This window comes from Columba livia, chromosome 1 (assembly GCF_036013475.1).
Source record: "Columba livia isolate bColLiv1 breed racing homer chromosome 1, bColLiv1.pat.W.v2, whole genome shotgun sequence".
In the NCBI taxonomy this organism is placed as follows: Eukaryota; Metazoa; Chordata; class Aves; order Columbiformes; family Columbidae; genus Columba; species Columba livia.
Genome location: NC_088602.1, coordinates 160,344,005 through 160,371,795, shown reverse-complemented (window position 1 = coordinate 160,371,795; position 27,791 = coordinate 160,344,005). Strand labels below are relative to the sequence as shown.

At 37.7% G+C, this 27,791-nt stretch overlaps 1 protein-coding gene and 1 long non-coding RNA gene across 7 annotated transcripts in view; one reads left to right on the top strand and one right to left on the bottom strand.

Annotated features, from left to right (window-relative positions):
• ACSS3 (acyl-CoA synthetase short chain family member 3) overlaps positions 1–27,791 on the bottom strand; it is a 118,453-nt gene that overhangs the window by 55,279 nt on the left and 35,383 nt on the right. For 2 of the 6 annotated variants that reach the window (XM_065041540.1, XM_065041523.1), the window contains exons 2-7: positions 21,721–21,865; positions 11,091–11,279; positions 5,849–5,983; positions 5,431–5,571; positions 2,984–3,064; positions 2,804–2,899 (exon numbers count right to left, since the gene is read on the bottom strand). In XM_065041540.1, the coding sequence (XP_064897612.1) occupies positions 2,804–2,899; positions 2,984–3,064; positions 5,431–5,571; positions 5,849–5,983; positions 11,091–11,258 (621 nt within the window). In that variant the 5' untranslated portion in view covers positions 11,259–11,279; positions 21,721–21,865. Of the gene's footprint in view, positions 1–2,803; positions 2,900–2,983; positions 3,065–5,430; positions 5,572–5,848; positions 5,984–11,090; positions 11,285–11,824; positions 12,651–12,766; positions 12,904–21,720; positions 21,866–27,791 lie in introns of those variants that run through there. The other 4 variants (XM_065041551.1, XM_021299941.2, XM_065041569.1 and 1 more) reach the window with 4 other exon arrangements.
• Positions 76–16,955, top strand: LOC110365533 (uncharacterized). Its single transcript, XR_002425078.2, has 5 exons — positions 76–207; positions 6,797–6,891; positions 9,030–9,194; positions 13,433–13,651; positions 16,590–16,955. It is a non-coding gene; the product is annotated as an uncharacterized LOC110365533 (long non-coding RNA).

Genomic DNA, 27,791 nt, shown 5'->3' with positions numbered 1-27,791 from the left:
CTAGAAAGAACTTCGCCTCATAATGTCCTTCAGAACTTTCGTATGTTCTACCACATCATACATCCCAGCAGGCAGCTGTATCATGCACTAAGAACCAAGCCTCAGTCCTGCAATCAGCAAGGAGACATTTGTCATTGACTCAAAAGCTTTCAGAAGTTCCATGGTGATCCAGTTTTTAAATTCACAGCAGCAAGTGGATTCCACTAGGTTAGTATATGAGACTCTTCAAAAAAGAGCTAAGCTTAAGCAAGTCTCAAACGAATGGTTACTTTTTATTGCCATAGTTGCATTGAAGATATTCTCTGTGTCACGTATTTCAGTCATACATTCGTTGCAAGCTTTCATGCGAAACACTAACATAGTAAGCAAGTTAGTAAACTTAATCTAGACAGAAAGGACATTGAGTTTCAAATTAAAAACAACCATTTGTTTTAAGTTTTCTTCAGCTGCTGCAGTTGTTGGCTGGGAGCATTAAAGCATTTGAGGGAAAAAAAAACCTTGTGCTTGTTGATATCACTTTGTGTACTTTAATATTTAATAAAAAAATATTTGTTTTGCAAACTTGCTTTTCTGAGAGAGTATTGAAAAATCAATTCAATGTCTAGAAGCTAAAAAGCCAAAGCTATATGCCTCAGATCCTACAGATCTCAAAATAATGTGGTAGAAAAACATCCTGACAAAAAGCTCATTTTCTGTTTCATAGAACAACTTAACACGTTTCCCACAGTCTTTCCGTGAAAAGAAGTTAACGCTTTTAAAAGTTAACCACAAAGACAAGAATAAATACCAAACCAAAGCTTCAAGACCTCAGAATTTGCTTTGCCTTTAAACACTGCATTTTGTTTATTTTACATTCTTCTGTTATTAAAATGATAAAGAACAAGATTTTGCACAAAGCAACATACATAGGTGTCAGCTAGGCACAATCTCCTGCTCTATGAGAGATTACCAGTCTTCTTCCTTTTACATGCACTGGTACAAATAAACCTAGTACCACGTGAATTAATAACATTAAACATGAATGTGAGCGCATATGGTGCCAGAGACTTGGTTTACATAGCAAGTAGTGAGGTGAATTAGAGCAGATTAGTAGATCAAACCATTTAATGTGCTCCTCACATCTTCCATTACATGTTATTTGTAGTTTATTTTAGACTACATTTATCCTTGTTCACTGGACCAAAAATGCAGTTCAAATAATCCTACAGATCTTTGCTGTCCTGACTGAAGGCTCTTCAAGCTGTCCCTTTCATCCACTTCATGCAGATGACAGTAGCACATCAGTTCAAACATCATCAGCAGGCTCCACCGTAAAACTTCTACAAGCCCTATATTCCATATCTCTGGTCACAGAACCAAAACATACGCCAGTACCTTCTTGCCAGGAAGGGACAGCATCACTCATGATGTCCTCAATGCCAAGGAGCATCCTGATAGCTACCGCATACCCCTGCGCCCCTTCACATAAAATACACTCTGACCATGGTGCAGCACAGGCCTTACCTGGTTGTGCAAACAGCAAAAGATTGTCCTGATGATGCTTGTTCCTGAAAACAGTAACAATCCATTTCTGTTCTAGTATGCTCATCTTCACTTGTGTGGTGTATTAGCAGGTAGATGGAGAAAGTTCTCCCTTATGCAGAACTTCTGTACTTCTGATGGTCTGTAAACCAGAATGTTTCCACCACATCCCCTGCTCCACAAACACTGACTACAAATGGTCCTCTAACAACTGCTGTATTCACAGTGTCATCAAAGCTTGTTTTGTAAGCTTTTTCCATTACCTCAGTATCAATACATTCACCACACTTTTACAGCTCTTCCATGCTCTCCCATGAGTTACCACTGAATTTCCTTTAACAGTTCACAGGTTTCTAATTACTACTGCAAATCAACACAGGTGATGAGCATGCCACAATAGCAGAGCTAAAACAGCTTCTGCCCCTACGACTGCTGAAAAAGACAGAACAATTACTAAGTGGGCTTCACTCTGCATGGTATTGCAGAAGCTGGGATATATCCAGAATTCCTAATGTCAGGTGAATGCAGGCAACCGAGTCTCAGCATGCTTAAGAGCTAACAGCACTGGTGCTTTTACATAAAATGTCTTTCACTGATGGATACTGGATTCATTCTCTGAAGAATAAAGACATTCCAAACAATACTGTATCTTCTTGGCTAGTGATTAGAGAATCAGCAATAATTTCTGAAAAAATAACCACGTAAAGCGGCATGATTGCTTTTGTGAGCACCAAACAGACCACTCTAACTGGACCAGTCTCCTCTCCATCCCACTGAGTTTCATCCCCCAAGAAGAAGAGCCAAGCCCTGAATGTCATCCGAGTCTTGGTGTCAGATGCCTTGAGTGGTAGAGGGGGAAAGAAAAGACAAATCCTAATGAGTTTTGGCTCCAGTTGCCTCCAACTCAGATCCAGTAAGAATTTGTCATCTCCAGACACGCAAAACACATCACCGTCTCCTAGATCCTTAATAGAGGCAATCCAATGGCCTGTGGCTGAAGCCTCAGCAACAAAACTACATTCCAACACCTGTCATTTCTAGGTCTGCTGTTTTGCTGTTTCTTGCCCCGTTGACCATGACCAGTCACCCAGATGAAGTAGGAAGGATAGTGAAGTAAGTTTTCCTTAGGAATTACTGTAAGAAGAGTATAAACACTGAAGATATAAATGCAATTTAAATATATATGGCATGAAGAATGGACAGGCATAAACAGGATCATGAAGATTATCAATGGGAGGAGATTCTGCCTTTTCAAAGGCTCACTTTTTAGAATGGATCATACCTCATACAAAACCGTAGTATTCCCATGAAGAAGAGGTCCATAGCAAATGTAGGAATGACCAACAACCCAGCCTAAATCAGAAGCTGCCCACCACACCTAAAATGAAATAAAAACATAAATATAGTGAGGCATTTCTGAGAGGAGCTAAAAAAAAAATACGCGACATTTAAACAGAATTACCTCACCGGGCTTGAGTCCATATACAGCTGACATTGTCCAGTTCAGCATAACTGCATAGCCACCTGTTGGTCTGACAACACCCTAAATAAGAAAATTTGAATACTTAAGATCATTTGAAGAATGCAATGATATTCCTGTATTCAATGAAATGTTGTGGGTTTTAGCAGTAATAAACTTCAAGTTGTTTCATTTCAATACTCCTCACTTAAGAAAAGGATCCATTCCAGTAAGTACATGCTTGTGCTAGCATTCTCACTGAAGAAGTAATTTTGGAAAATGAACGAACAAACATACAATAAAAATAAATAAATAAATAAATAAATAAATAAATAAATAAATAAATAAATAAATAGATAAACTCAAAAAAAAACAAACAAAAAATTACAAACAAAACAAAAATACACACACACACAAAAAAAAACCCACAAAACAAAACACCAACCCAAGCCCTAGATGACAATAGTTCTCAGAAGATAACTAACAAAGCCTAGAATTCTCTCATTAAAATCAGATATACAAATACTTGGACAACATATGCTGACACAAAAAAAAAAAAGAGATGTGAGTGTTTACCTCAATTAAACTGTGGCCATCTAAATGCTAGGCATGTTCCAAACTCATCACTGAAAAAGAGGTGCACTTGCGAAGTAGTCAATGCTTAAAATAGTTAGAGTGAATTACTCCCTGAAATGTACCCCTCTTTCTGCACTGGCTCTTTTTAAAGATGTTATAAAACTGGCTTAAACCAGATGTCTATTTTTGAAAGGTTTAATATCTAGCCTGAAGTACACATACAAAAGCAAATGAAGAACATCCCAGTCTTAGTAAAAAGAGGGATTAGAAAACTAGAACAAGAGAGTAGTAATAGCACTGTGCACCTCAGTAAGCCAAAAACCAGCTTTGAAACACCATTAATTAGACAAATTTTGAAATATTTTGTAATATTTTTATGTCTAATATACATTTCATCATCTTCTAGTATGCTGTTTCTAGAATAAAGAATTAACTAAACTACATCCTGAACAAAAATTCAGGTGAGATTCCTCTAACCAAAAAAATGTCTACTCTGCAGACATTACAATGCAGTGCTCTGTCTGTGCTGGGCATGATACATTCTCTTTATGTAGTTAATAGAATGAAATAGTCACTTTCAGTCCTGTTCCAAGAGGGGAGGGACTGTAGACACACATTAACTCAGTCAAATAGAGATTTCCACAGCAGAGGACAGTTAACTAAGACTTCACGAATTTCAGAAAGCAGACTGCCTGTGTCAGGCTCAGCTTCTAACTTAGTCCCTGCTCTGAGATTAAAAAAGGTTTTGTTATGAAGGTCATAACTGAGTAATTTTACTTGCATGACCATTTAAAACTAATATCTTCACGTGAATAAAAAAGTTATTTTATTCATTAAGTTACTCATTGTAGCATGGTGCTAGTTGACACTCTCCCTTTTAGAAGGGTGCTTCATTCAAGGTGTCTATATTTTTCTCTGTGGAGAGCCAACACAGTGAAGTAAACTTCTGACACCTTTTATCCCTGAGATACTGTATTTTGAAACCAGCAGCTGAGCAAAACACCTTTTGTAACAAATGATATTATATTGGAATTTGTGACATTATAATGAAATTATTAATTTGCTTTAAAGTGCCGGGTATCACACATCCCTGGATGTGGCAGTGCTCAGACTAGTACTGGTTGTGTGATACTTGTCTCTAAATTTGTGGTGGTAAGATCACTGCCTGAAAATCATACTGTGCTTTAAAATAAAATCTTAAGTACCAAGCAAACACTCAAGAGTTTGCTTTTAAAATAAGACCTTTTAACAAAAAATCATTGTAAGACTAATTGGTATGTTAAAGCTAACATTTTCAAGCAACACCCTCTGTCAGTTTTCACTTAATCTAAACTTTCTTTTTCACAGGAATTATTTTCTCAGAACTGTTCAGTATCACAAGACTTCAGAACATGCTTAATTACATTTAATCTGTAATGTCACTCATTACATCTTATCTATGGGAAGATTAGCTAACATGTAAACAACAAATAAGCAAAGACTATTCAGCAATAAATGCTATCACACAAGTGATACATGAACTAATCTCCCCATTAAGTGACTATACTATGCTCATCTCAAACAGTTAGAACACAGAAGATATTAATAAATAAAAGACATTCTGCTGTCCTCACAAGTTTATACTGTACTTTTTTAAGTAAATTCAGTTTAACTTTATATTACTTATATTTAAATAAACAAATACAGTTTATTCCTAGACATTGACTTTAAAGTAATGAAATGTGAATAAATGAGATTAAACCATTTCTAGCAATGATTATCATTCATAGCACTGAGCACTGGCAAACATTTCCAACCTTTTTAATTAACTATTTTCTCAAGTGGAACTGCAAACAGGTTGGTCACAAACACTCAAACTACAGATAGTCCTTTACCTTGGGCAAGCCCGTTGTTCCAGATGTATACAGAATATAAAGCGGATGGTCTGAGGAAACAGAGACACATTTATAACACTGTGCTTTTGCAAGCTCTTCTTCCCAGTCAAGATCGCGTCCTGGGGTAAGAGGAACAGAGCCCTGCCCATTGAAAAATAGAAAAGTGTCAAAAGAAAAACAGACAATCAACGGAAGTGGATCAAAAAACATATACTATTCAATTTCCTGTAAAGTATTATTAAATTTTCTGTATCGTAACCTCTCTGCTGCATTAGTTCTATTTACTATTTAAATCTTATGAATATAAAGTTCCCCAATAAAATTCAAAGACAAACTACAAACCAAAATTTTACTTGTAAAAGTGAGAAGGCATGTACATCTGAAAGTTAACATAAAGGCACAACAATTGTACACCCACCAAATTAGGTCGCTTGTAAACAAGAACTTTGTCGGGTTTTCTCTGTACCATTGCCAGTGCTGCTTCTAGGAGGGATAGGTATTCCACTTTCCTTTTTGGTTCTACTCCAAAACTTGCCGTCACAATAAGCTTGGGCTAAAATAAAGAATTTAGATTGTTAATACATACATTTGCAATATATTCTATATATGCAACCTAATAATATCTTTTCCATGAAACTCTTTGATTAATGACACTGAATGTATACAGTCTACCTTCACATAATTAGAAACAAGGTTTAGACCAGCTTTGTAAGGAAGTCAAGCTTGTGTGATCTTGCCATCCACGCATCCATTTTTTGTTCAGGAGCACACTAACAACTTCTGACACTCCTCACTATTTTCAAACAAATTTGAGTAAGAAATCAGCAGCATTAAGTTCTTTGAAGTCGCATGAAAATTAATGAACTGAGAGAAAAGCCCATCTCCATCTCAGTCTCTCCATTAAGAAAAAGCGGTACGGTGATGTCAACAATTATCTGTCCTCTTCAGCCTGTTTTCTAATTATCTGCCTGCACGCAATGGCATATTTCAAAACTAGCTATAGCACTTTGCTGGCTCTTTTCCAGCCTGTAATTAAATGGAATGGGAAGGGAAAACAGGGGAAAGAGAAAAAAGAAGGCAAACAAGAATTGACAGGAAAGTAGAAACAAAGGAAGAAAATAAGCTAAAGTCATAAGGCACATGAAGGAAGTAAAGCAAGTGATGGCTGCAGAATTTAGGATGGGAAACCACTAAAAATCAGATTTCTATAGTTCTGGGGTTTTTTTAGAATAATTTATATTTGCAAATGTGGATTTAGCATCTTTGTTATTGAGGTTTTACACAAGATTACTTAAGTCAAGAAATCTGCATACAAACTATTTTTGACTTAGCTCCAAAATCAGTATTTTTATTTCTTGTCTTTCAGGAAACAAAAGGTAACACCAAAGAAACTATGTGTTAGAACATATTTTAATTGGAGAAGAATGAGTCTTCAATCTCCTTGCTTTTGGAGCTTTAAAAGTATGTTTATCTTATGCCCCTCAGTTTGATCAAACTGGTTTGCTAATTGTATGCATTAGCATAAATCTCATTAAGTAGGCGCAAACCACAATGCCACAGTTAAGGCTGCATTAAACTCGGAACAGAAAGCACAGATTAAACTGTTTTCTTCTGCAATAATAAAATGTTTCCTGTCCAAATCTGCCATTCAGGGAAGTTTGCCAATTAGTTTGTATTCAAAATAAAGATTTCAGACGAGCTTTAAAATTTCAGCATTTGTCATCTTTCTGTTTTGCAATGTACTGATTTTATGAAAGATGACACAATACAATGCAGTTAAGCTGAAAATTCATCTGGAGGCTACCCTGAAATTAGACTGTAATTAATGAAAGATATTAACACAGTTCTATTCAATTGTTAAGATGAAAGACTGTTGTCAATGCCAGGTTTACAGTCATTTGTAAATAGTGCCGCCTCTGCACATCAAGTACTTCATATGCCGCAAGGAAGTCTAAAAATAACCAATACTAAATTGCCTAAGGTGATGTATTTCCCAAGTGAGGGGTACTACTTGGAAGCATCATGGATCACTCTGTGCAAATCAAAGCTCCATTACTGGCTTTAACTGCTATTTTCCAGTGTTTTACCACTCTGGCTACTGACTTCACTTTCCCCACATCTCTGTTCCCATGTTGCTTTTATACATCCATCTCCCACTTCTTCTGTGGCTCCACGTAGTCCTGCACAATAAGATTAGATTGAAATATAGCTAGACTGAAGGAAAAGCAGGAAAATTCAAAGGTTTGCTGGTAAAGGAATGCCAGCGTCAGTGAGCTGCAGGAAAAAAAAAACATTAAACAGTACAAAAAAGTAGAAATGAGATAAAACAAGGTCAAATAGTACCAGACCAACAATTTTATTCTGTTGTAAAGAGACCTGCTACAAATTTCCCTGTAGTCTCTAATAGCACACACGGCAAAGTTTAGAAAAATAAATATATTTTATTGGGCCAACTAATGAAGCTGCAAAAAGCCCACACAGAAAACCTTCGGGGCACAAAATGTCAAGAGTTTCATGAAGAGGTTTGCAGAGAGCTCCAGCACTCAGTCCCTCACTATTCAACACAAAAAACCTCTTTTCTCCTTGTGCCGCAGCCACACATCTGATCACAAGGCTATGCTCAAACTTACTGCACTTTTGTTGTGCTTCTCTCCTTCTTAAAAAAAGTGACAGGCATTTTAAGATATCCGGTGCTTATGCAGTCATTATATAGTTCTGCTGCACCTGCTGATACTGCTCTGGTTTTGCAGTTGGATGATCCATGTCAGACGGACATGCACATGTAGTTTTGACAGGTATTACCTGGTGCTCTAAAGAAAGAGACCCGAACCATACCATACAAGTAGTTAAAAATAATAAGCAAGACATTGCCTTCTAATCTACAACACTTATTCCAAAAATAAACGGTGCTTCAAGAGAAGCCAAGACAGGACTGCAACTATTATAAGACAATTGGGCATCTTCTGTATCAGCAGCTGAGCTATCCGCCTAATCACTCAAAAGACTGGATTGTATTATGATGAGAAGTAGGGGTATACTTGTATATAGCTACACTTGTGTGCAGGAGCTATGCCTTATTCAGAATAAACCATTAGAAAAATCAGCTCATTTTCTCAAGGAACTCATTAAAATCTCCAAATGTGCCAACTCTAAATAACTGAGGAATACAGTATTTCTGACCCTAATGGGAGACAGTAACTTGGGTGTCTCATACACTTTGTATTTCAAAGAACTATTCTTCACTTGCAAACCATAACACTGCTTTGCTGAAGCATTTCTGAAAATCCCGTGTCTGAAAAACTCCATTACTTGCACTTTATTTTTCAGGGTTTGGACTTAAAATCTAAAAAACCCTCTGGAATTGCTATATAATTATTGTGATTCAAAAAAACATGAGAAAATTTGGTTGCTGAAGGCATAGCAACTACCCTATCAAACACGCATATAAACATATTGTTCTTAAGTATCTTTCTCAGCATTCCTAGTTTACTAAGATAAAATGCTTAAACAGATGCTACGTCAATTTCTCAAAATATAGTTAATGTCCTTCAAAACTATGTATTGTTTCGATATTGCAAATTATATATTCCCACATTCAGGTGAAAAGAAAGGTGACAAGAAATGCCTGTTCTCATGCTCTGTACCACTTCATCACAATTCACTGCAGAACGTCAGTACCTGCCAATACCTGACAAGAGTAAAAATTAACAGCTGCAGGACTTTGCAGCATTCCCAGACCTATTTAAAATTCAAGATAAATTAAGGTAAGCTGGTAAAGTATATGTACGTTTTCATAGTCACCAGAAAGTGCTTGTTATTTCTTTCACTTACATCTTCCAGTAAAATGTGAAGTTTGACCTTTCTTCCACAAGAACATCTCACAGCCAGCTTTCCATTCCACATCTTTAACTCTTTCTAATTAATCTTAACAACATCAGGTCCTACACTGCAGCATCTAAACCAAGTCACATAAAAGCCTAATAGAATGGTTAGGGGTTTTTGAGACTGCTTCAATTAACTTCTGAGTTCAGCAAAATACCATCTATCAGAGCTACTTATATACATATTTTAAATATAACCTCAGTAGTGTGCAATTCACTTATCAATAAAGCTTTACAGTATTGCAAAACTGGGGCATGTTTTGAAATTTAGATTGAGGATGTGCCTCTCCTCTTTACTTACACTGTCATTACACATCGGATGGTGCAAAAACCATCCAAAATATTTAGCTGTGCCTTTTAAAGAAAAAGGAAGAAGGCAGTTTAAAATTAGGATTTAGTCCATGGCCTGCAGCTGGTAATTCTATAGCTAACCCGGCAAAAGATTTGCTGTGTGACCTTGAGTAAATCAAACTTCCTCTGTTTTCTTTTTAATGCATGAAGCAAGGACTATGGTTACTGTGCTGTCTCCCTTTGTTCCTCAGAGAGAGTCCACTGGGATTAATTAGCCAATATTTGCAAAATGCTCTAAAAGTAAACATCCATATTGTAGCAAATTCCATTTTTAAAATCTATCATTTTTTCTTCTGCATTATGTTTTCCTAATCAAAAGCTTCTATGAGTTAAAATTAATTTTTAGAGCTCATTGAAAAAGTGAGGGAGCAGAAAGAAAGAGAAAACTATGGAGCTGCCATTAGTCTTCCTCTAGCTCTTTTTCACAATTCCAACAAACCATTTCAGCTGTTTTATTTCTAGAGTAGGGGGAATGCATTTAACTTCCTATTTACAAATATTCATAAAATTCAAGCCTTAGGGATCTGAAAAGCACTTCTGTACACAAAAAAATCTAAGTAAAAGTTCCAGAAATCCTGTGGACTTCACCCTGCATAATGCTTTGGCTTATACACCTAACCAAAGTGATTCAGTGATAGGCAGTGACCACAGATGGTCTGAGCGATCCAGGTGACAGAACAAGATGACAAGGACTTTTGTCTTGTTCACTGGTAGAAAATAAGAACAGAAACTTCTAGTACAAACACCACTAGCTGATTTGAAACTAATGCATACACAAGCTACTAACATGCACATATAAGCTACTATGTAGGTTATTAAAGTACTATTTGCATTTTCACTTACAGAGACTTACATAATGTTTCAATAACAAGTTCAACTTGTGCCAAACATGGAAGCCTTTCAAGTATTCACCTCTATTAAATATGTTCTCTGCAGAGTCACTTAAGATAACTGGTTCTCTAGCTGCCTTGATTCATGTACAAAATAGATGAAGTAGCTATGTAGCTGAAAAAGGTACTACTTAATATGTATAAACATCAAGTAAACCAATGAAGTAATTTAGGGCTGGCAGCATTTTCCTCATAAACTTGAGGAAAATGCTGGGTGAAAAACCCATTTTAAGCTGATGCTTGGAAAGACAAAGATTGACAAACACGAGAAGAAAGTATGCTCTAAACAGACAGCAGTGTGTTATTAATAAAACGATGCTTTTTTAAAAGAGGTCAAAATCTGTATCTCAATGTCTGCTATAAAAGTATCACTGTCAGTACAGATGTAATAATTCACATTTCATTGTTAGGTATTATAAACAAATGGAGACTGTGCCACACAAAGAGAAATGTTACCCTCTCTGAAATAAAAGGCTTTTGGCAGTGGTTTATATGAATAACTAACGCAATGGTGTTTGTTGTTCCAAATACGTATTACCTTTGCATGATCAATGCGAACAGCAAGCTCTTTAGATGCAAATCCACCAAAAATCAGGCTATGGATGGCTCCTATTCTTGCACAAGCCAGCATACAGTACACTGTCTGTGGAATCATGGGCATGTAGATGACCACGCGGTCGCCTTTCTTCACACCATGTCTGACCATGACATCAGCTAACTTGGAGACCTGTACTGACAAAACATTCACAACATATTAAAAATTTTTCCAGATCTTCTGTTTCCCCATGAAAAATAACTTTCACACAACCAACAGACGCAGGACATTAAGGAGATAAGCCAGTGTGATACAGAAAGTAGATGGATGATGTAATCCAGGTTCAATAAATTTAAGACTATTTCCTTTTTTTTCAAAAAACACTGTAATACATCTCTCTATTTTTGTAAAATTAGAATGGACTGAAGCTGATTATTTTACACATTAGAGCAACAAATCAATAGCAATGTTTTGCAAAATTTTGAATTACACAAACCATTATTTCTCTTATCCTGATAACTGCTTTTAAGAATGCATGTAAACAGGGCACTTCACAACTCAAATTCTGTCCTAACCAGATAAGTTTGAAACACAAATCAATATGTAGTAATATTTTTTTCTACTACAGTGTTGCAAACTTCTCAGAACCCGAGACAAGAAATCTTATTCCCTGAACCAAATGTAAATACAAATTCAGAGAAATTCATTTAGATTTAAACAATCATTTTCCCCCTTACTTTAACATTTTCATCTTTGGTATGCAGAAGCCTGAAGACAGAATGTGAATGGCAGCAAAGGACTGGAACTCTAGAAACATGACAGATGAGCAGCAATGTCAGCCATCTGTATCACCAGGAGAAAATATTTATTAACTTGACAGCGTATAGTTTTCTGTCACAAAACTAGCATTGAATATTTCATTAGTACAGCAGGACAGACAATTTACCACCTAGTAAGTTCTGTTAGAGTGAGCACGGGAGCCTGTGACAAGCACTATGCATTTGTCCCAACCTGCTTATTCTGGCATGGAAACGTGGCATCTTCCAGAAGAAAAGCAAATACCTAATTCCCCTAGAGCAACTGAATGAACCCAGCTGTCAGAGGTTTCTCGGATTCCAGAGGCTGACAGTTGCGTAACACCCAGTATCTAAACCTGCTCATTGTCTTTAAATGTTCCAATTGGACATCAGCATGTAGAGGTGTGTAAGTAATAGAGGTAAAACTGCATATAACTGTGTGTAAAACATAGGCTAACAGGAAAAAAAGAAAGACAAAAAAAAAGAAACAAAGTAAACTAATGACCTAATAGGAAACAGGGCAGAAGTAGAACCATCCCAGAAAGTCATAAACTGGAATACTCCATGCACACGGTTGCATGCCATTCAGACGTAACAAGAACAGTTCTGCTTGCAAACACTTTACATTAATGATAGGGCAAAAGCATTAAATTATCTAGGAAGTTCTTAGGATAACTGAAGACATATAAATCTAAGGTCAGAACAAAGGAGTTGCTCTGTCTTGCAGCAGAACTCTTCTTACCTACAGCAGTAAAACTCTTATTTAAGAGGTTGCCATTCACTAGAAAATACTACAATAAACATAAGAAGTTTAAACATTCTAATTTCTTTAACTATCAGTGTAACGTAAGTCGACTCCTATATTAATTCCTCACATCTTACCTGCACTGCATTATTCCTTATTTATTCATTATATCACATAAATAAGGTTTCAAGTAAAATTTAGTCTCGTGAAAGACGTTCTTCAGGTACTACCAGACTGGCGAGAAAGGAAAGAGGAGACAAACCTCTTGAGAGCAGCAGGGGGGTGTTGCCTGTAGAATACAAAATATCCAAGCTTCTGAAGCAGTAAGAGACATTTCCAGTGACTCAGCAAATAATGCAAGCAATGGGAGCAGCCTAGGCCAATAATTCACATTGTGCCAGCAGGACAGGAGGGAAGGACCCACTTTTTCAAGGATGAGCTACTCAGGAGGGTAGATTATCTTTGAAATATTTTACTTTCATTTATATTATTCATCAAATTTGAGTTTTCTTTATTTAGAATTACCTTATTCCAGTTAATTATTTCAAATTCTAATACCACTGTTACTTTCCAAGATCTGTAGGCATTAGGCTCTTTTCTTCACACTCATATTCAAGAAAACTTGGGGCAATTACCTCTAATCCTAGAAGCCTATCTGACACATGTACTGAAGAAGATAATAATATAGCATTACTCATTCTTCTCTCTTCAGTGTGAACACCTGTTCATACTTTCAGCAACCTGTGACGGTAAGAACCAGCAGCTCTAGATGTATCTGACCTGTGTTTGCATTAAATCCACAGCTCATCCACAATCACACTATGCATATTTCTACACTTCTGCCCGAGGATGTAAGGAAATGGAAACACGAAAGCCCCATGCTTTCATCAGAAGATAACAGTATAGCTTCCATTTTGCATAAACAATGCATAAATCCCTGCTGTTATTTTCAGCTGCAAGAGAGAATATGTTTATAAGGCAAAGTCATCACCATACCAAGCTGGAAACTTACACAAATTAAGGTATGTATATGATTTATTTGTAACAAACCTGTTCTACTAAATGTTACGGATTATCAAAAGAAAGTATCTTGAATTATAGACCTATCAATACTTTATGAAACTGACATATGCTATCAAAACCCAGCAAAAATCAACAAGGTCTGGACATGTACACAACTAGAATTTATTGCCACATCACTGGTATTTACTGTCATTTCTAAATAGGATTGGTGAAAAAAATTGTAAGAACAACTCTACTTTCAAAGGTGAATCCTTTTTCTATACTTCCTACTGTGAAAACATTAAAATCTGCAAACTCACTGTAACACAGCTAATATCACCTTATCTCAAAGAACTGAGAAAACTAATCCTTATCTTTGCTGCTTATGAGACTCTCAAGCAGAGCATTGACAAAAGGCCACAGGCAATGAAAACAATATTTAATGATTGATTTTATATTCAGTGTAAGTGTGGATAGTAGGCAATAAGCAGTTAAACACAATGGACGAGTATTATAATTCATTATTATAATTTTATATATATTAACAACAATAAAAAGACAATGTTTGCCTGTTAAAGTAAAAAGGCATCATTTAAAGATCATAGTTAGTAACTTCATAATAGAAGACTCTCAGTGCCTATACACAAGCTATATAACTTTGGTTCCTGGCTGTAAGAGGGAGACAGTTAAGAGATCTGCATGTACGTATGTGATTTTTATTGAAACCTATCATGGGTAAATTGTACTTAAAGTAAAATATATGTACCATGCTGCAGACAGGAACCACGTGTCTTCCACGCAAACCCAGTAACCACTTGCCCGCACTTAGCCTCCCCACCCTAGAGAGTTTAGAGAGTCACCAAAGTCAATAATACCCTAATACAATAATCGGGTATCTATGACTTGCCTTATGCCCTTTCCTTCATTCTTCTGACAGCCAGGGAGCATTTGCACTACATAATATACACTGTCTCTATCTGCACCTATTTGGAAGACTACAGAACATCATAAAACATGTTTACATTGCCCTTATGATTGATGTGGAAACCCTGAAACATCCAAGTAATTACTCTTTCTAGGAAAGGAGGGGAAGAGTGAGTAGAGACATTCATTAAACTGTTAAAAGCCATGAAACCTTCCACTTTCTTACAGTGTGTTGTCATTTATGGTTTACATTAAGACAGCATACTTTATCACTCAAGATTTTACAGTTGCTATTTTCCCACTAGCATGCTATTTCTCTGCTTTTCTTCAAGTTTAAGATTGCTCTATCATTTTAATATATTTGACACTTCAGTAATAAAATCACTTGAGACCAAGTGATATAATAAGAAACTCAAGTAGGCTTTCAGTTTTGAAGATCTGGGCTCAAATTACACTTCTATCAAATATAAGTCTGTAGTGAACATGGCTTCATTTTTACCCAGCCACCAAACACTATATCTGTATTAGCTGTTCAGGTTTGGAGAAGTGCTGCAGTTCTGAAGTAAATTACCTGGCTGTCGCCAGTAGTTACAAAAAGCAGTTTTGATCCATGCCCAAACAATTCTTCTTAGAAGTCGCTAAAAGAGAAATTCCGCTCCAAATGCTCGAAAGAGGAATTTCAAATCTTTCCAGGTTGAATAATGACTGGGTCTCACCGGTATCGAGTCCTTCAGTACAAGTTAAACAACGAAAAGGATTCTTGAAATACCGAGAGCTCCTGAAACATTCTGAAATGCATTTCAAGGTGTAAAAAGAGCCATGTCACCTATGCATTCCTCTAAACCAAAGGAGTAAATTGCCTTATGCTCTTCAGCTTCTCCACTGTGTCATTTTTCCAAGACTATAAGGACAGTACTCTTTGCTGCTTTTCCCTGGCCCTTGATCAGCTGCTGCGCTCTTCTATAGGGTGCTTCAAAAAGACAGACCCAATTTGAAATCCAATCCAATTTGAAATTGGGTCCAACTTTTTGAAATGACCTCTATTATTCTTCTTAATTATCGTTTCCTCCTTTTCCTACCACTGCAAAAGTTTCTCCAGTGTACACATCACCCTGTTGCTACTGTCAAGCCTGCTGGCAGGTAGGAGAGGACTGAGAAGTGGTGCTGCATTCATTTCAAATAGATGAAGGCCATGTTCCTGTTGAGGTGTCAAAACCATACTTCAGAGGTGGCACAGTCTGCATGCCCCTGTCACAGAGATCTTGAAGAGATCTTCAGGGTAGGGGAGAACACTCCACCAAGCCCACAGCTCATCCACAGGCATCCAAGGACCTTCATGCCCTTGGTCCCAGGATCGACAGTCCTGGGACTCAGTCTAGGGAAACGCACAACAATGGTGCTGCACTTGTCTATATGCCTGCAAGCCCCAGAGGACCACCACAAGACAACACACAGGAACATCCCCTTGACCCGCTCTCTGCCCCAGCAGGCAATGGGAACTGTACACCTGTGATCCTGATGACTACCTGAGTTAATGTGCATACTCCTTTCTTGTGCACATGCTGAGCGCAGGGCTGTGTTCAGGAGGTTTCTAGTAGAATTTGGGCACTGATCACAGAGACATGGAAAGGTGGTATAAGTCTCTGGATTTACTGTGAGACCTGCTGCACCTTGACAGATGATTCCCCAAGGAGCCATGAGCTGTGAGGGAAGTTCTGTGGTGCAACAAGCTCCATCAGAGACTATCTGGCCTGTCCCAGCTCTGCCTGTGTGCCAGGCACAGTCCTGGCAACTGCATAAGCCATGGACATGGCACGTCTTAATAACAGCCCTCCTAGGCTTCTGCACAAAACCCCAGCCACACTGTCTCAAATGCAGTGTACAAAGGACATACTCAGTGGTGGCAGTGGTGCTGGTACACCCTTCCACCAGTAATAAGAAAAAATATAAATCCAGGTGATTTCTGTTTCTCTCTTACACAGACAGCTCCTGGGATTGCATTTAGTTGCAGTAATTTCTCCTTCCTTCTTTCAGATGCCAAGAAGTTCTTTGGATTGAGAGAAAGCTGAGAATTTTTGGGAAGGACTATTTTCCTTTCTGGTTTGGGAGATCAGCTGTGGACTGTGTGTCTCCAAGGAGGGACTGGGTTGAGATGGGAACTATGTAATGCTTATCAGCTTGGCATGGATTTAATGTTTGATCAGAAGTGATGCCATGGCATTCACTCCGCCGAAGAGACGTGCCTCAGACAACCATTTGCCTCAGAAGGAATTTCCAGCACTTGTGAAGGATAGCCCACAGCATTCTGCACATCTCCTACAGCATCTCTGTTCCTCTAAAAGTCTATTATTTGGACAACATCCACTCCAAGTGGAGGGAGATACCAAGCCGCAGACAGATGAGGAGTGACCATGGCATTTCCGAAAGGAATCCACAGGTCAAGGAAGCAAAGATTTCTGGGACGGTTATGTTCAGATGGCTTTGAAGTGAGCTATGGGACATTCAGTTCAAAGGATGAAAATAAACCTAATCCAAAGTAAAACTCACAAACCACATACAGTGGAAATGTCAGGAGCCTCAGCAGTTAATTCAGCACGGCTTTGCCTCCCTCACCTGCCCAAGCTGCACCACATTACACATTACTGCAGGCATCGCTGGCGTTGACATGCCACACTGGAACCCTCTTTAGTAAGAGGAGATCAAGTTCCAGCTGCTTCTTATGACTTGTACAGTGTCATTTGGAAGTCTTTTGTGTGGAATGTGAAAAACCCAAGACACCACTCTTTGTAAATTCCTGCTTAGTCTCATCCTTTAAAGAATACTAATATTGATATTTTTGAAGAGCTATCCCAGTGACATCGAAGTTAAATCTTTCCAAGGCATGCACTGAAGAATGACATTTGAGATTTAAATAAGGAAATGAGCATTGAAGAAGTCTAAGACACAGTTTTATCAAGATATTGTTGCTTTACCAGATAGAGGATAAAACATTGGGTTCACAGTCTCAGTAGGATTTTCTGTCTATATTCTAGTTTTGATTATAAATTAACTCCAAGAAAACATAACTTGAAAGTCCCTATTTCTAGCTGAGAAAGAATTGGCCATTTTTCAAGAAAGAAGTCAAAGAAAGAAGACAGAGTAACGCATGAAGAATGATAAATACTACTAGAAACAGAACAATCTGGGTGATTCCTCAGGCATATATAGGTGATATGAGCAGAGCAAGACAGAAGCACACATAAATCCAAATTGACAATGGCTAATACAGCTATTTTTTAAGAAGATGCTTTTAGGTAATTATGGAAAAAACCTTCCTACAGAAGAAATTACATCCTAGCCCATTGTTGATAACATGAAGCCCTTATTTCTCATCCATGTTCTTATAACATTAAATGCTGTCAGTGGCTTGGGCGCGGGGTGGGTGTTAGTTTTACTAATCCCGTCACATTACTGCACTCAGAAATTATTTATTACAGCACTGAATTCAACATATAAACTGCGCATCGCTATTTGAAAGAATCACAGACAGAAATCATACTGCCTTTGTGTACATGACCTGTCAAGCATCAACGCTTGAAAATAATGAGTCAAATCCTTGAGACTCCTTTTTAGCAAGTGAGGCATTGTAGAGAACACACTCAATGATGCATAGAGAAGGTTTTTTCATCAACCTAACAACTTTAGCTTTAATCTGAAAATGGCAGTATTTTCCAACACAATAAAAAAATTGTTTTTAAATAACAGAAGCCATTGCTTCTTATTTCTTTCAAGTATTTTTTTTTTTATTTCCCTAATACTACACAGATTCAACAACATTTCTAAGAGAATTTGTGTTTCCCTCATTTCCTGCCATCTCACTACTGGAATCAGAGAATCTCCCAAAGTATACTTGAAACTTTCACCTACATCCTCATTTTACTGGCTTCAGTCCAACATGGTAATCCTCATTTAAAGGCCTATAAAGAAAAATGTCCAATCAGTACATTCTGGAAGACTGTCATGTCTTTAATTGGCCAAATTCCTCCTCTCTGCATTTGGAAGGTTTCACCTGTAATAAAATATCACTAGCACACTTAAAATGCAACTTTATGTACTATGTACAACTTCACTTTAGCTGTAACTCTCAAGAGTCTGAAGACAGTATAGTTGTACAGAATATCAACATAAACTGATCTTGCCATTATTTACATCAACAAAGAATTGCTGAAGTTATCCTGCAATCCTTCTATTCCAGTTCTGCCAAAAAAAAAACCCAAACCAACCAAATACACACAATCAAAAAAAAGCCACACAAAACCAACCAAAACCAAGCCAAACCAAAACAAACAAACAAACAAAAAACACCACCACATTCCTATAGGTTGGGCACTAAACATCCACAAGCTTCCAACATTTCCCTCAGTTATTTAGTTGAGACTTAACTTCAAACTTGCAGCATCACTGTAACTCTTAGATCTAAACAGCAGTGCAACAAGTAGAAAGCACATAGCTCAAACTACCCTATCCTCCCTAAGGAGCCTTAATGTCTCCAACCAAGCACTTATGTCATTTTTTTCTTCCTTACCACGAGTCTGACCCTGGAACAAATGATCCAACCTACTACAAAACTCTGCATCTTCCCACCCTGTGACCCACAGTTGTCCTACATAACTTCCATCTATAAACTTCACTTTATTACCAAAAAACAGAAAGAACTCCACTACTTCAAGCGCTCCTCTCTTGTAGAGACATTTTGAACAGGCAGCCTCTCCGAAAATACATCCTCACTGCAGCACCACCTTACTGTCCAGACAGACTACTAAACATTTGTTGGATGTGAACAGTGCAATCAACAGTCTGAAAACAGATATACACTGTCAGGCTATTTTCAATTGGGAGAGGAACTCAGGAAAGAAGTCAAAAAGCTTTTTTCCCCTACCAGGAGGTTCATCAACTTTGGTCACATACTTGATCTGCGCTTATACTGATCTATAACAGAACATGCAAAACACTGAAAGCCTATTTCAAAATGACACCAAATATAACAGCACTTTTAGTTTCCACTGAGCAGAAGAAGATCACAATGAGAAGCAGTGACTCAGGGCTACAAGCCAAATGTCATCATCCACACCTCACTGTGGTTTGGTCGGCCTCTTGCCAAAGTCTCTCTTAGATCCCACAAGATCTATGACACAAAATACACCAGCCCATGTCTTTCCCATTTTCAGCTAATTTCTTTGTAAATACCTTTGTTATCAGCTGTCCAGTAGTTACCAGGCAAACCAAGTTACATCTGTTCCACTGAATGGACCAGACAGCTTCAACAGACACGATAATAATCCCAAATCATGTCTTTCACTTATATTCCCTTTTGACTAAGGAGAAGAGCAAACTATAGAGAATTCAAAAGCAGTATTTAGATAGAACTCAGCCACCAGCAAGATTATAATGAATTTCTGGATGAGTTCTGCTACATACCCCCAGAAAACTTAAACCAGTTATTCCAATTGGTTTGGTGATGCTGCTGTAAGAGGAAATGTGTAGGAAAGGATGTGTATGTCATGCAGCAAAACTTTCTCATTCTACACAAATCTGCTATATCCTAAAACATCTAATACACTTATAGAGAATGCAAATACACAATCAGTAGGCTTAATACCAACATCAAGCTTAAAAAGCAAAACACAGGCTACTTTTCAAGTGCTTTTCAGAGGAAATTTCTACAGAGAGAATCCACTAAAGATAATTTCAATTAAAACATTGTATTACTTCATTAAAATACACATATGTATGTAAATTGATTTTATATATACATAAATGTTTTGCGTATATTATGTATATATTATATTTCTATATGGCACATGACACATTGCATATATAAAATTATATTTTTGTATATAACATATTGTATCTATAAAACATATATATATAATGTATAAAATAAATAGAATTAGATAAGGAGCTGGACCCTTTTTAAAGTCTCCTGATTTCTTAAAACACTGAAGTTACTTGTTCTGGCTCCAGCATACTGTATGGAAACTTCCAAGTTCTTTTTCAGACTTGGTAAATCAACAGAAAACTGATGAGGAGTAAATGTTTTCTATATTTTCCTTAAAAGGTAGAGTGCAGTACAGGTTCATAATTTTTTGTAGCTCTACGACTCATCCTTCAACAGTGGAATAACACCCTCACAAACTGAATTCCTGTATTGTGAATCTCATTTCAGACTTTAAACCCTATGTTTACATTACTCCAGACACTATGTGCGTATCTGAAGCAGAGAGTGTTCCATCCAACATAACACACCTTGCACACTGAAATACATTAAGGAAGAACACGAGTCTGACTCCAACATTCCTTTGCACTCAGCATTAAGTGCAACTGCTGCATGTAACTCTAGATATACTACATATATAACTGCCGCATATAACTGGAAGAAAAAAGCCAGCTGAACAGAGGATGACATAAGGGCAAACCACCAGCTGGTGGCTGTGAGAGCGGAGAACCTTGAACAGGTCAAGCTGCAAACACTCATGGTGGCAACGACCCCCAGTTAGGCACTGAGTAAATCCGAAGGGGCTGATGCAGAACTGGGTATTCGCAACCCCAGCTGGGGGTAAGTGACCTCACCAATGGGGAAGTCAAAACCCACAGACTGGATTCCAGACAGAAAACTCATGTGGGGCCACCAGCATGCCCACTACAGACTACAACAGGGCAGGTGACACAGCTCTTCTCAGAGCTCCTCCCTGTTAAATTTCATTTGGTTTTATGCTCAATTATGTGCAACAGTAGCCAAGGTACACATCTTCATTTCCACTGGAACAGTACTTTTGTTCATCGTAGCAACTGTCAAGTGACCTGACTAATACCTTGCTTTACCTTTTAAATATGTAATAGGAACTGTTAGGGAAACAAAACAAAACAAAGAAACAAAATCCAATAAAGTTCAAAATTTAACCAACCAGGAAAAACAATTATTAAACTGTAGAAGAAAAAGAACTAGATGAATATCAAACCTCTCAGACACAGTATAATTTGGCACAGGTAGCGAAGCTTATAAATCAATATTGAGCACAGCAAAAGGAATTAGCCAGCAAGGCAGACCATTTCTACCTCTCTAGTATCTACCCAGTGTGCAACATTTACTGGCCTTTTCCAGTAACAAGGTTATTCTCAAACATACCTGTTCAAGAAGTTCCTTATATGTTATTTTCTCTTTGGTATTTGTTACAGGACTGTCATAAATAATAGCAATTTGGTCTCCTCGTCCATTCTCAACATGACGATCTACAGCATTGTAACAGATATTCAGCTCTCCACCTACAAACCTAAAAAATAAGTTACAATTCCGTAACAGTCAGCCTTCCAATATAAGATGACTATTTTTTTTGCATTTTACATTTTTTTTTAAGGAATGAGAGCATTCAATTAAAATATAGCTCATAAAACATTATACTCAGTTCAGGAAGTCATTTTGTATTCTATAACTTCACCATCTACTCAAAAAGCTAAATAAGCCTATTAGTCAAACAAGTGAAAGTACCTTAATTGACTTAACTAACAATCTGCTAAACTTGGTCTTGATTTAACTTACTTTTCATCAATCATTCTGACTTTTATAGCCAAGGTTTCACAGAAAAAGCACACATTCACATAAAATAACCTGACATTATGTAAATATGTTATGACACTACATTGTATTGGCATGCATACATTATCTTTTTTAAGAAGAATGGGTTCAGGACTCAAAATATTCTTATTCATCTCTTGGCAGTAACAGTTAAGCATACAAGTATCCAAATCTAAATGAAACTGACCCCAAGTTATAAAATCTTATATATTTGTCTGACATTCATAATGCATTTGACATCACTGTGTTTTACACAAGTGACTCAGAAACCCCTGTAAAGCAATGTGAGTCATAGCCTCTTCAACAGCCAGACATTTACAGAAAATTCTCATCTTCTAATTAAAGAAAAACACTTCACAAACTTAGATGTCATTTTTATTGTCATTTTAAACACACACACAAAAAAGGAAAATCTAAGTGCAGCATAATCCTCAAATAAGAAAATACAGAAGGTATCAGACACAAAGATGACTCTACTAACTGAAAGATGACACAGAATCTAAAAATTAAAGTTCACTCTAAATAATGCTCTTTGTGTTTGTTCTCCTACCTGCATATATGTCTCTACAGCCAGAAGAAGAGCAACACACAGTAAAACAAACTTGAGAGTTTCCAAAAAGTTCTATGGAGACACTCACTGTGATAACGTATTATTATAATGTAATTAGAAATAAAAACAGATGGCCTAAAGTAACCCAGTGCTAGTTTAAAAAGTATTTCCTTCACCTTTTCTGTCTAGTAAAGGACTGCTCTAAATTAGGACTTTATATATATTATTCATATATCCATATGCATAGATATCATAGGATAAGTCCATAAGTCTTTACTATCAAAGAACGGCAATTATTAAACTAAAACCAGCTAGGATGTTTAGAATGCAGCAATTTTTTATTGTGACATCTTTACAACACCATTAATAAGGAGTAAGTGGGGACCAGGAAAGCAACAAAAACATTCTGTACTACAAACCCCCTCCCATAAAAGTAATGTACAAACAACAAAGGACTAGGAGTTGTTTCTTGTAATATAGAGAAACTCTGTATTATTGTCATGAAAGTTGTGTAGGATTCAGGTCACTCATTGATTTTTATTTCAAATCACTGTAGGATGATATGAACAAGGGACCAGGGGAGTGCAGTGTCTGGGCTGCTGTGCATAACCACTCAAGAACGGTCGAAACACGAGCAAGTACTGGAGCTTGGATTCTTCTAAGGATACACGGCAATATCACCACTGCCACACAAAGTTTTAACAATCGCTTGGAAAGTATGTGAAAAAGATGTGACTGCAGATGAAACAAACAGAAAAAAAAAACACAAAAACAAGACTATGGGAACAGTGAGATGAGAGCTTTGCTATCCTGTTCAAAAGGAGGAACGCTCTTACAGGATCAGAGAGGCACCCACCATGACCACAACTACAAGACTTTCACTTTTCTACCGTCACCCAAGGACATGCTCAAACACGTCAATTTCAGCTGACAAACAAAAGCTGCCTGGCTTTGAAAAGCCGCCCTATGCTGCTGCAAACTTCTGTTGATTCAGTGATTCCCAAGGAGAGGAATACCTACGAGGAACTTGAATTTGCTTGAATAAGCTTTAGTTGGAAAGACACAGCAGCGTGAAACCAGGACTCAGTCTTGGAATAAGGACATCAATGAGATGCTCCTATTTAAAGCAGAGGTCTAAAATTGAAAAGAAAATATTCCAATAGACTGTAGAAGATCAGAAGTGGATCTGCAGGATGTTTGTAAGAGCTGCCAGTAAATCTTGCCATAATAAGCAGGGCTGCAAAATGCTGATCTGTTGCTAACCAGACAGTTATCTCCATGTGGCTTACCACATGAATTCAAGTCTGAAGAAACATTTTTTACACTGCGTTCCTAATCCTGAGAAATCAGTAACATTCAACAAATGGAGCAGAGGAAGAGTAAAACAAATCTTAAGACTAAACAGTAACAACTCTAATACATAAAAGAAACTGGATTTAGTTCACTAGTAGTTTCTTTGGAGAGCTGATCTACCGCAGGGTGAAAAAAATGACAGGGTTTTCCTGTCAAAAATCACAGCAGAGTTTCAAACTGGTTATTATATCAGAACAGCTTGCTTCACAGCAAAATTTTAAACTGATATTCTGACAATACCTACTTTTCTTTTTGATAAGTCCTTTTCCCCGTAAATCCATGAAAGCAGCAGCCTTCGATAATCCACAACACTCATAACTTAGATCTAATAAGGCATGTCTTTAGTAATTTGAGTGTGGTTACCCACACTAGACCCCCTTGAGCCTCTTCAAAGCTGCCTGCAGCAGTCACTCAGGCATTACTGCCGCTTCATATGTGGGGCTTAGCACCTCTGGTCCCACTCCAGCCCTGAGGTCTTGCAGAGTTTCTGTTGTTTCACAAACCAGAATCTCAAGCACACACACTTACCTCTTTAATCGGACTTTAAAATGACTACTCTAGTAACCTCTTAGAAGAGAGCAAGAAACCGTTGACCTTCTCTTCATGATTAGGAGGCAAGAGCGCCGTTCTTATGAGGAAAAAACAAGAGAGCTGGGTCTGTTCCGCCTGGAGAAAAGAAGGCTGAGAGGGGAGCTCATCAATGTTTATAAATACCTCAAGGGTGGATGTCAAGAGGGTGGGACCAGACTCCTTTTAGTGGTGCCCAACGATAGGACGGGGGGCCACAGGCACAGACTGAAGCATAGGAGGTTCCATCTGAATATGAGGAGAAACTTCTTTACTCTGAGGGTGCCAGAGCACTGGAACAGGCTGCTCAGGGAGGTTGTGGAGTCTCCTTCTCTGGAGACATTCAAAACCTGCCTGGACACATTCCTGTGTGATCTGCTCTGGTGAACCTGCTTTAGCAGGTGGGTTGGACTAGATGATCTCCAGAGGTCCCTTCTAACCCCAACCATTCTGTGAGTCATGCTTACTTTTGGCAAGTAAGTTAGTTGGGTCTCCCACAGCGGAACTCCTGTTACATACAGCTTAACATCTGTCATCTATGACCTGCAATTTTTTTTACTGTTCTCAGTATTTTTTGGATGCAACAACAGCCTATTCGCTAGTAATGAAATAAGTAAAGCAGTGAAGAAGGCAACATATAATTATGCCTTAATTCACTACACTGAAATATTCAAAAGTTAAGCTTCTATTTCTACCACTATCTGCTGTCTTAAGAATCAAAGTAGCTCTTTTAAGAGACAATTTTTAGTCTTCATTCAACAGCCCAAAACCAAAGATTATTAAGAATAAAAAAAGCTCTGAATAAAGTTGGCATATATGCAAAAGAAAAAAACTACAATAAAATTATTTTGCGCCATAACTGCAAAAAAAGCATATTGTTAAAATCCTTTTATGCCATGCCAGGTACATACACTTCTGCAGGCCAAGTTCCCAGGAATCAACTGGATTTTTGTTTGTTTGTTTGTTTTTTGTTTAGTTTGTCTAGATGACGAACAGAAATTGAATAAATTGTTAGACAAAACCACTACAATATTACATATTTTAAGATAATATTATGCTAATAGATCCAGCCACATTTTTTAAAAGCGAGCAACATCTGAAAAGCAATCGGTGCAACATTCCTGAACTTCAAAGGTGATTTCATATTGCACTTATGTCTTAGAATCAGAGAAAAACGTAACTTGCAAAATTGTCCTTTGCCTGTATGCAGTAGGAAAAACTCTTGCTACATCCAAAATAAATCATTGCTTAACCTTTCTAACCGGGATTCCACAACATCCCAAAATAATCTCTTGAAGTGTGTCACTACCTTTAGCATGAGTTTTTCTTTCTAATGTCTAAAATCTACATCTCCTGTGCTGCAATTTAAGACCTCTAGTTTTGAACTCTTTGAAGCCAACTCCAAGAACAGCTTTTCCTTCAACTTTGTAGCCAAATTCTCTGTAGCCAAATTTTACGCGTTAGTTCTCCTTTTTGGCTTCCACACCAAACAATTCCAATTTCTTCCTCCTTTTGTTGAACAATCAATCTTTATTTCCCTTCTCACTATTTTTGATGTGGGCAAAACGAGATGATGTTTGTGCCGTACCAACCAGTGATGCAGGTTAGAACAGTCAACGGTACCTGGGATTACTGCTTCAACAAACCAGGTAGGGGACAGTGACACTGATCACATACCTTTTGGAAATCACTTTGCATCCCACTAACATAGCAGTAGGATTTCCAATGGAAGAGACTATAGAAAATGCACTAGGGAATGCTGCAGATTTCCTTTATGCTCTCACAGTATTTAGAAAGGCCGAACTGGCATTTGCCTTACAGCTACATTTTAAATATGCTAACCAGCTCCTTCAACTTCTTCAACTGAAGTAAATGAGACTGGGAAATATATGAAAAGTATCTGTTTCCATAAGTCGCAGGTGTGGCAACCAAAACCAAAGATACTGAAAACAAATGGATATTTATTAATTGACCTAATAATACATCTCCAAAACAGGAGATAAATTCTCACTCAAGAAGAACAGACATGAATGGCTATCATGGTTTTGACTGCTAGCTGGGGTTAAACCACAAGAACATCTTAATAATATTTTTAAGGTCTCCATAAACTGCTTCATAGGTAAACCTCAGAACCAGAATTACACCTTTACCCTGTTAGACCAGTGTTTTTCTTGGAAGCCTGGACTCTTCCTCAGTTCTGTCCTCTGTTTCCTCTTCAGCATGTCCTCTGAAAGGGCCGCTTGTGTAATCTTTGTGTCTTATATTCAGTCTTTTTCTCAAAGAACTTACCTAGCTGTTGGCCATGTGGGACTTCAAAGGCATTAGACTACTACACTAGTATCACATGCAGCCTGTTATCATTTAACAAGAACTTAAATTAAAAAAAAAAAAAAAAAAGAAAATTGCGTGTTGCACATTAAGACATTAAAGGGGATTATGCAAGTTGAATTGCTTAATATTTTATTATCCACAAGTGAGCAAAAGATATCTGTCATCCAAACAATGATTAGGGCTTGATGTTGAGTCTTCAGAGACTTGTACCTTTGCATAATGCCACAGAATCGCAGATTGATTGAAGCTGGAAGAGACCTCTGGTCCAGTCCCCCTGTTCAAGCAGGGCCACCGGAGGCACAGACAGGACCATGTCCAGATGACTTCTGAATATCTCCCAAGTATGGAGACTCCACAACCAACTCTGTGCCAGTGCTCAGTCACCCTCACAGTAAAAAAGTGCTTCCTCATACTCAGATGGAACCTCCTGTGCTTCAGTTTGTGCCTATTGCCTCTGATCCTGGCACTGGGCACCACTAAAAAGATCCTGGCTCCTCTTTCTGGACACCCTCCTTTCAGGTATTTAAATACATCAATGAGATAATTTCAGCTTGTGGAAATCTGCATCCACAGAGGGTGAAAGATGCAAGTGAGATGTGAGGCCAGGAAAGAACCCTGGAAGGGAAGTCTTGACTTCTCGTGAAACTTTATCCAGTTATCCCTGCCAGAAGACTAATTAACTTCCATCTGAGGAGTCACAATGCTTCACAAAGACCTAGCCATGTTACTGTCAGCAAGCAAGCTTATCACACCGAGCAAATCAAACCACATTTGTCTGTCAGAATCCAATAGCAAAAGCATGCTCATTAGTGTGTATTGTATT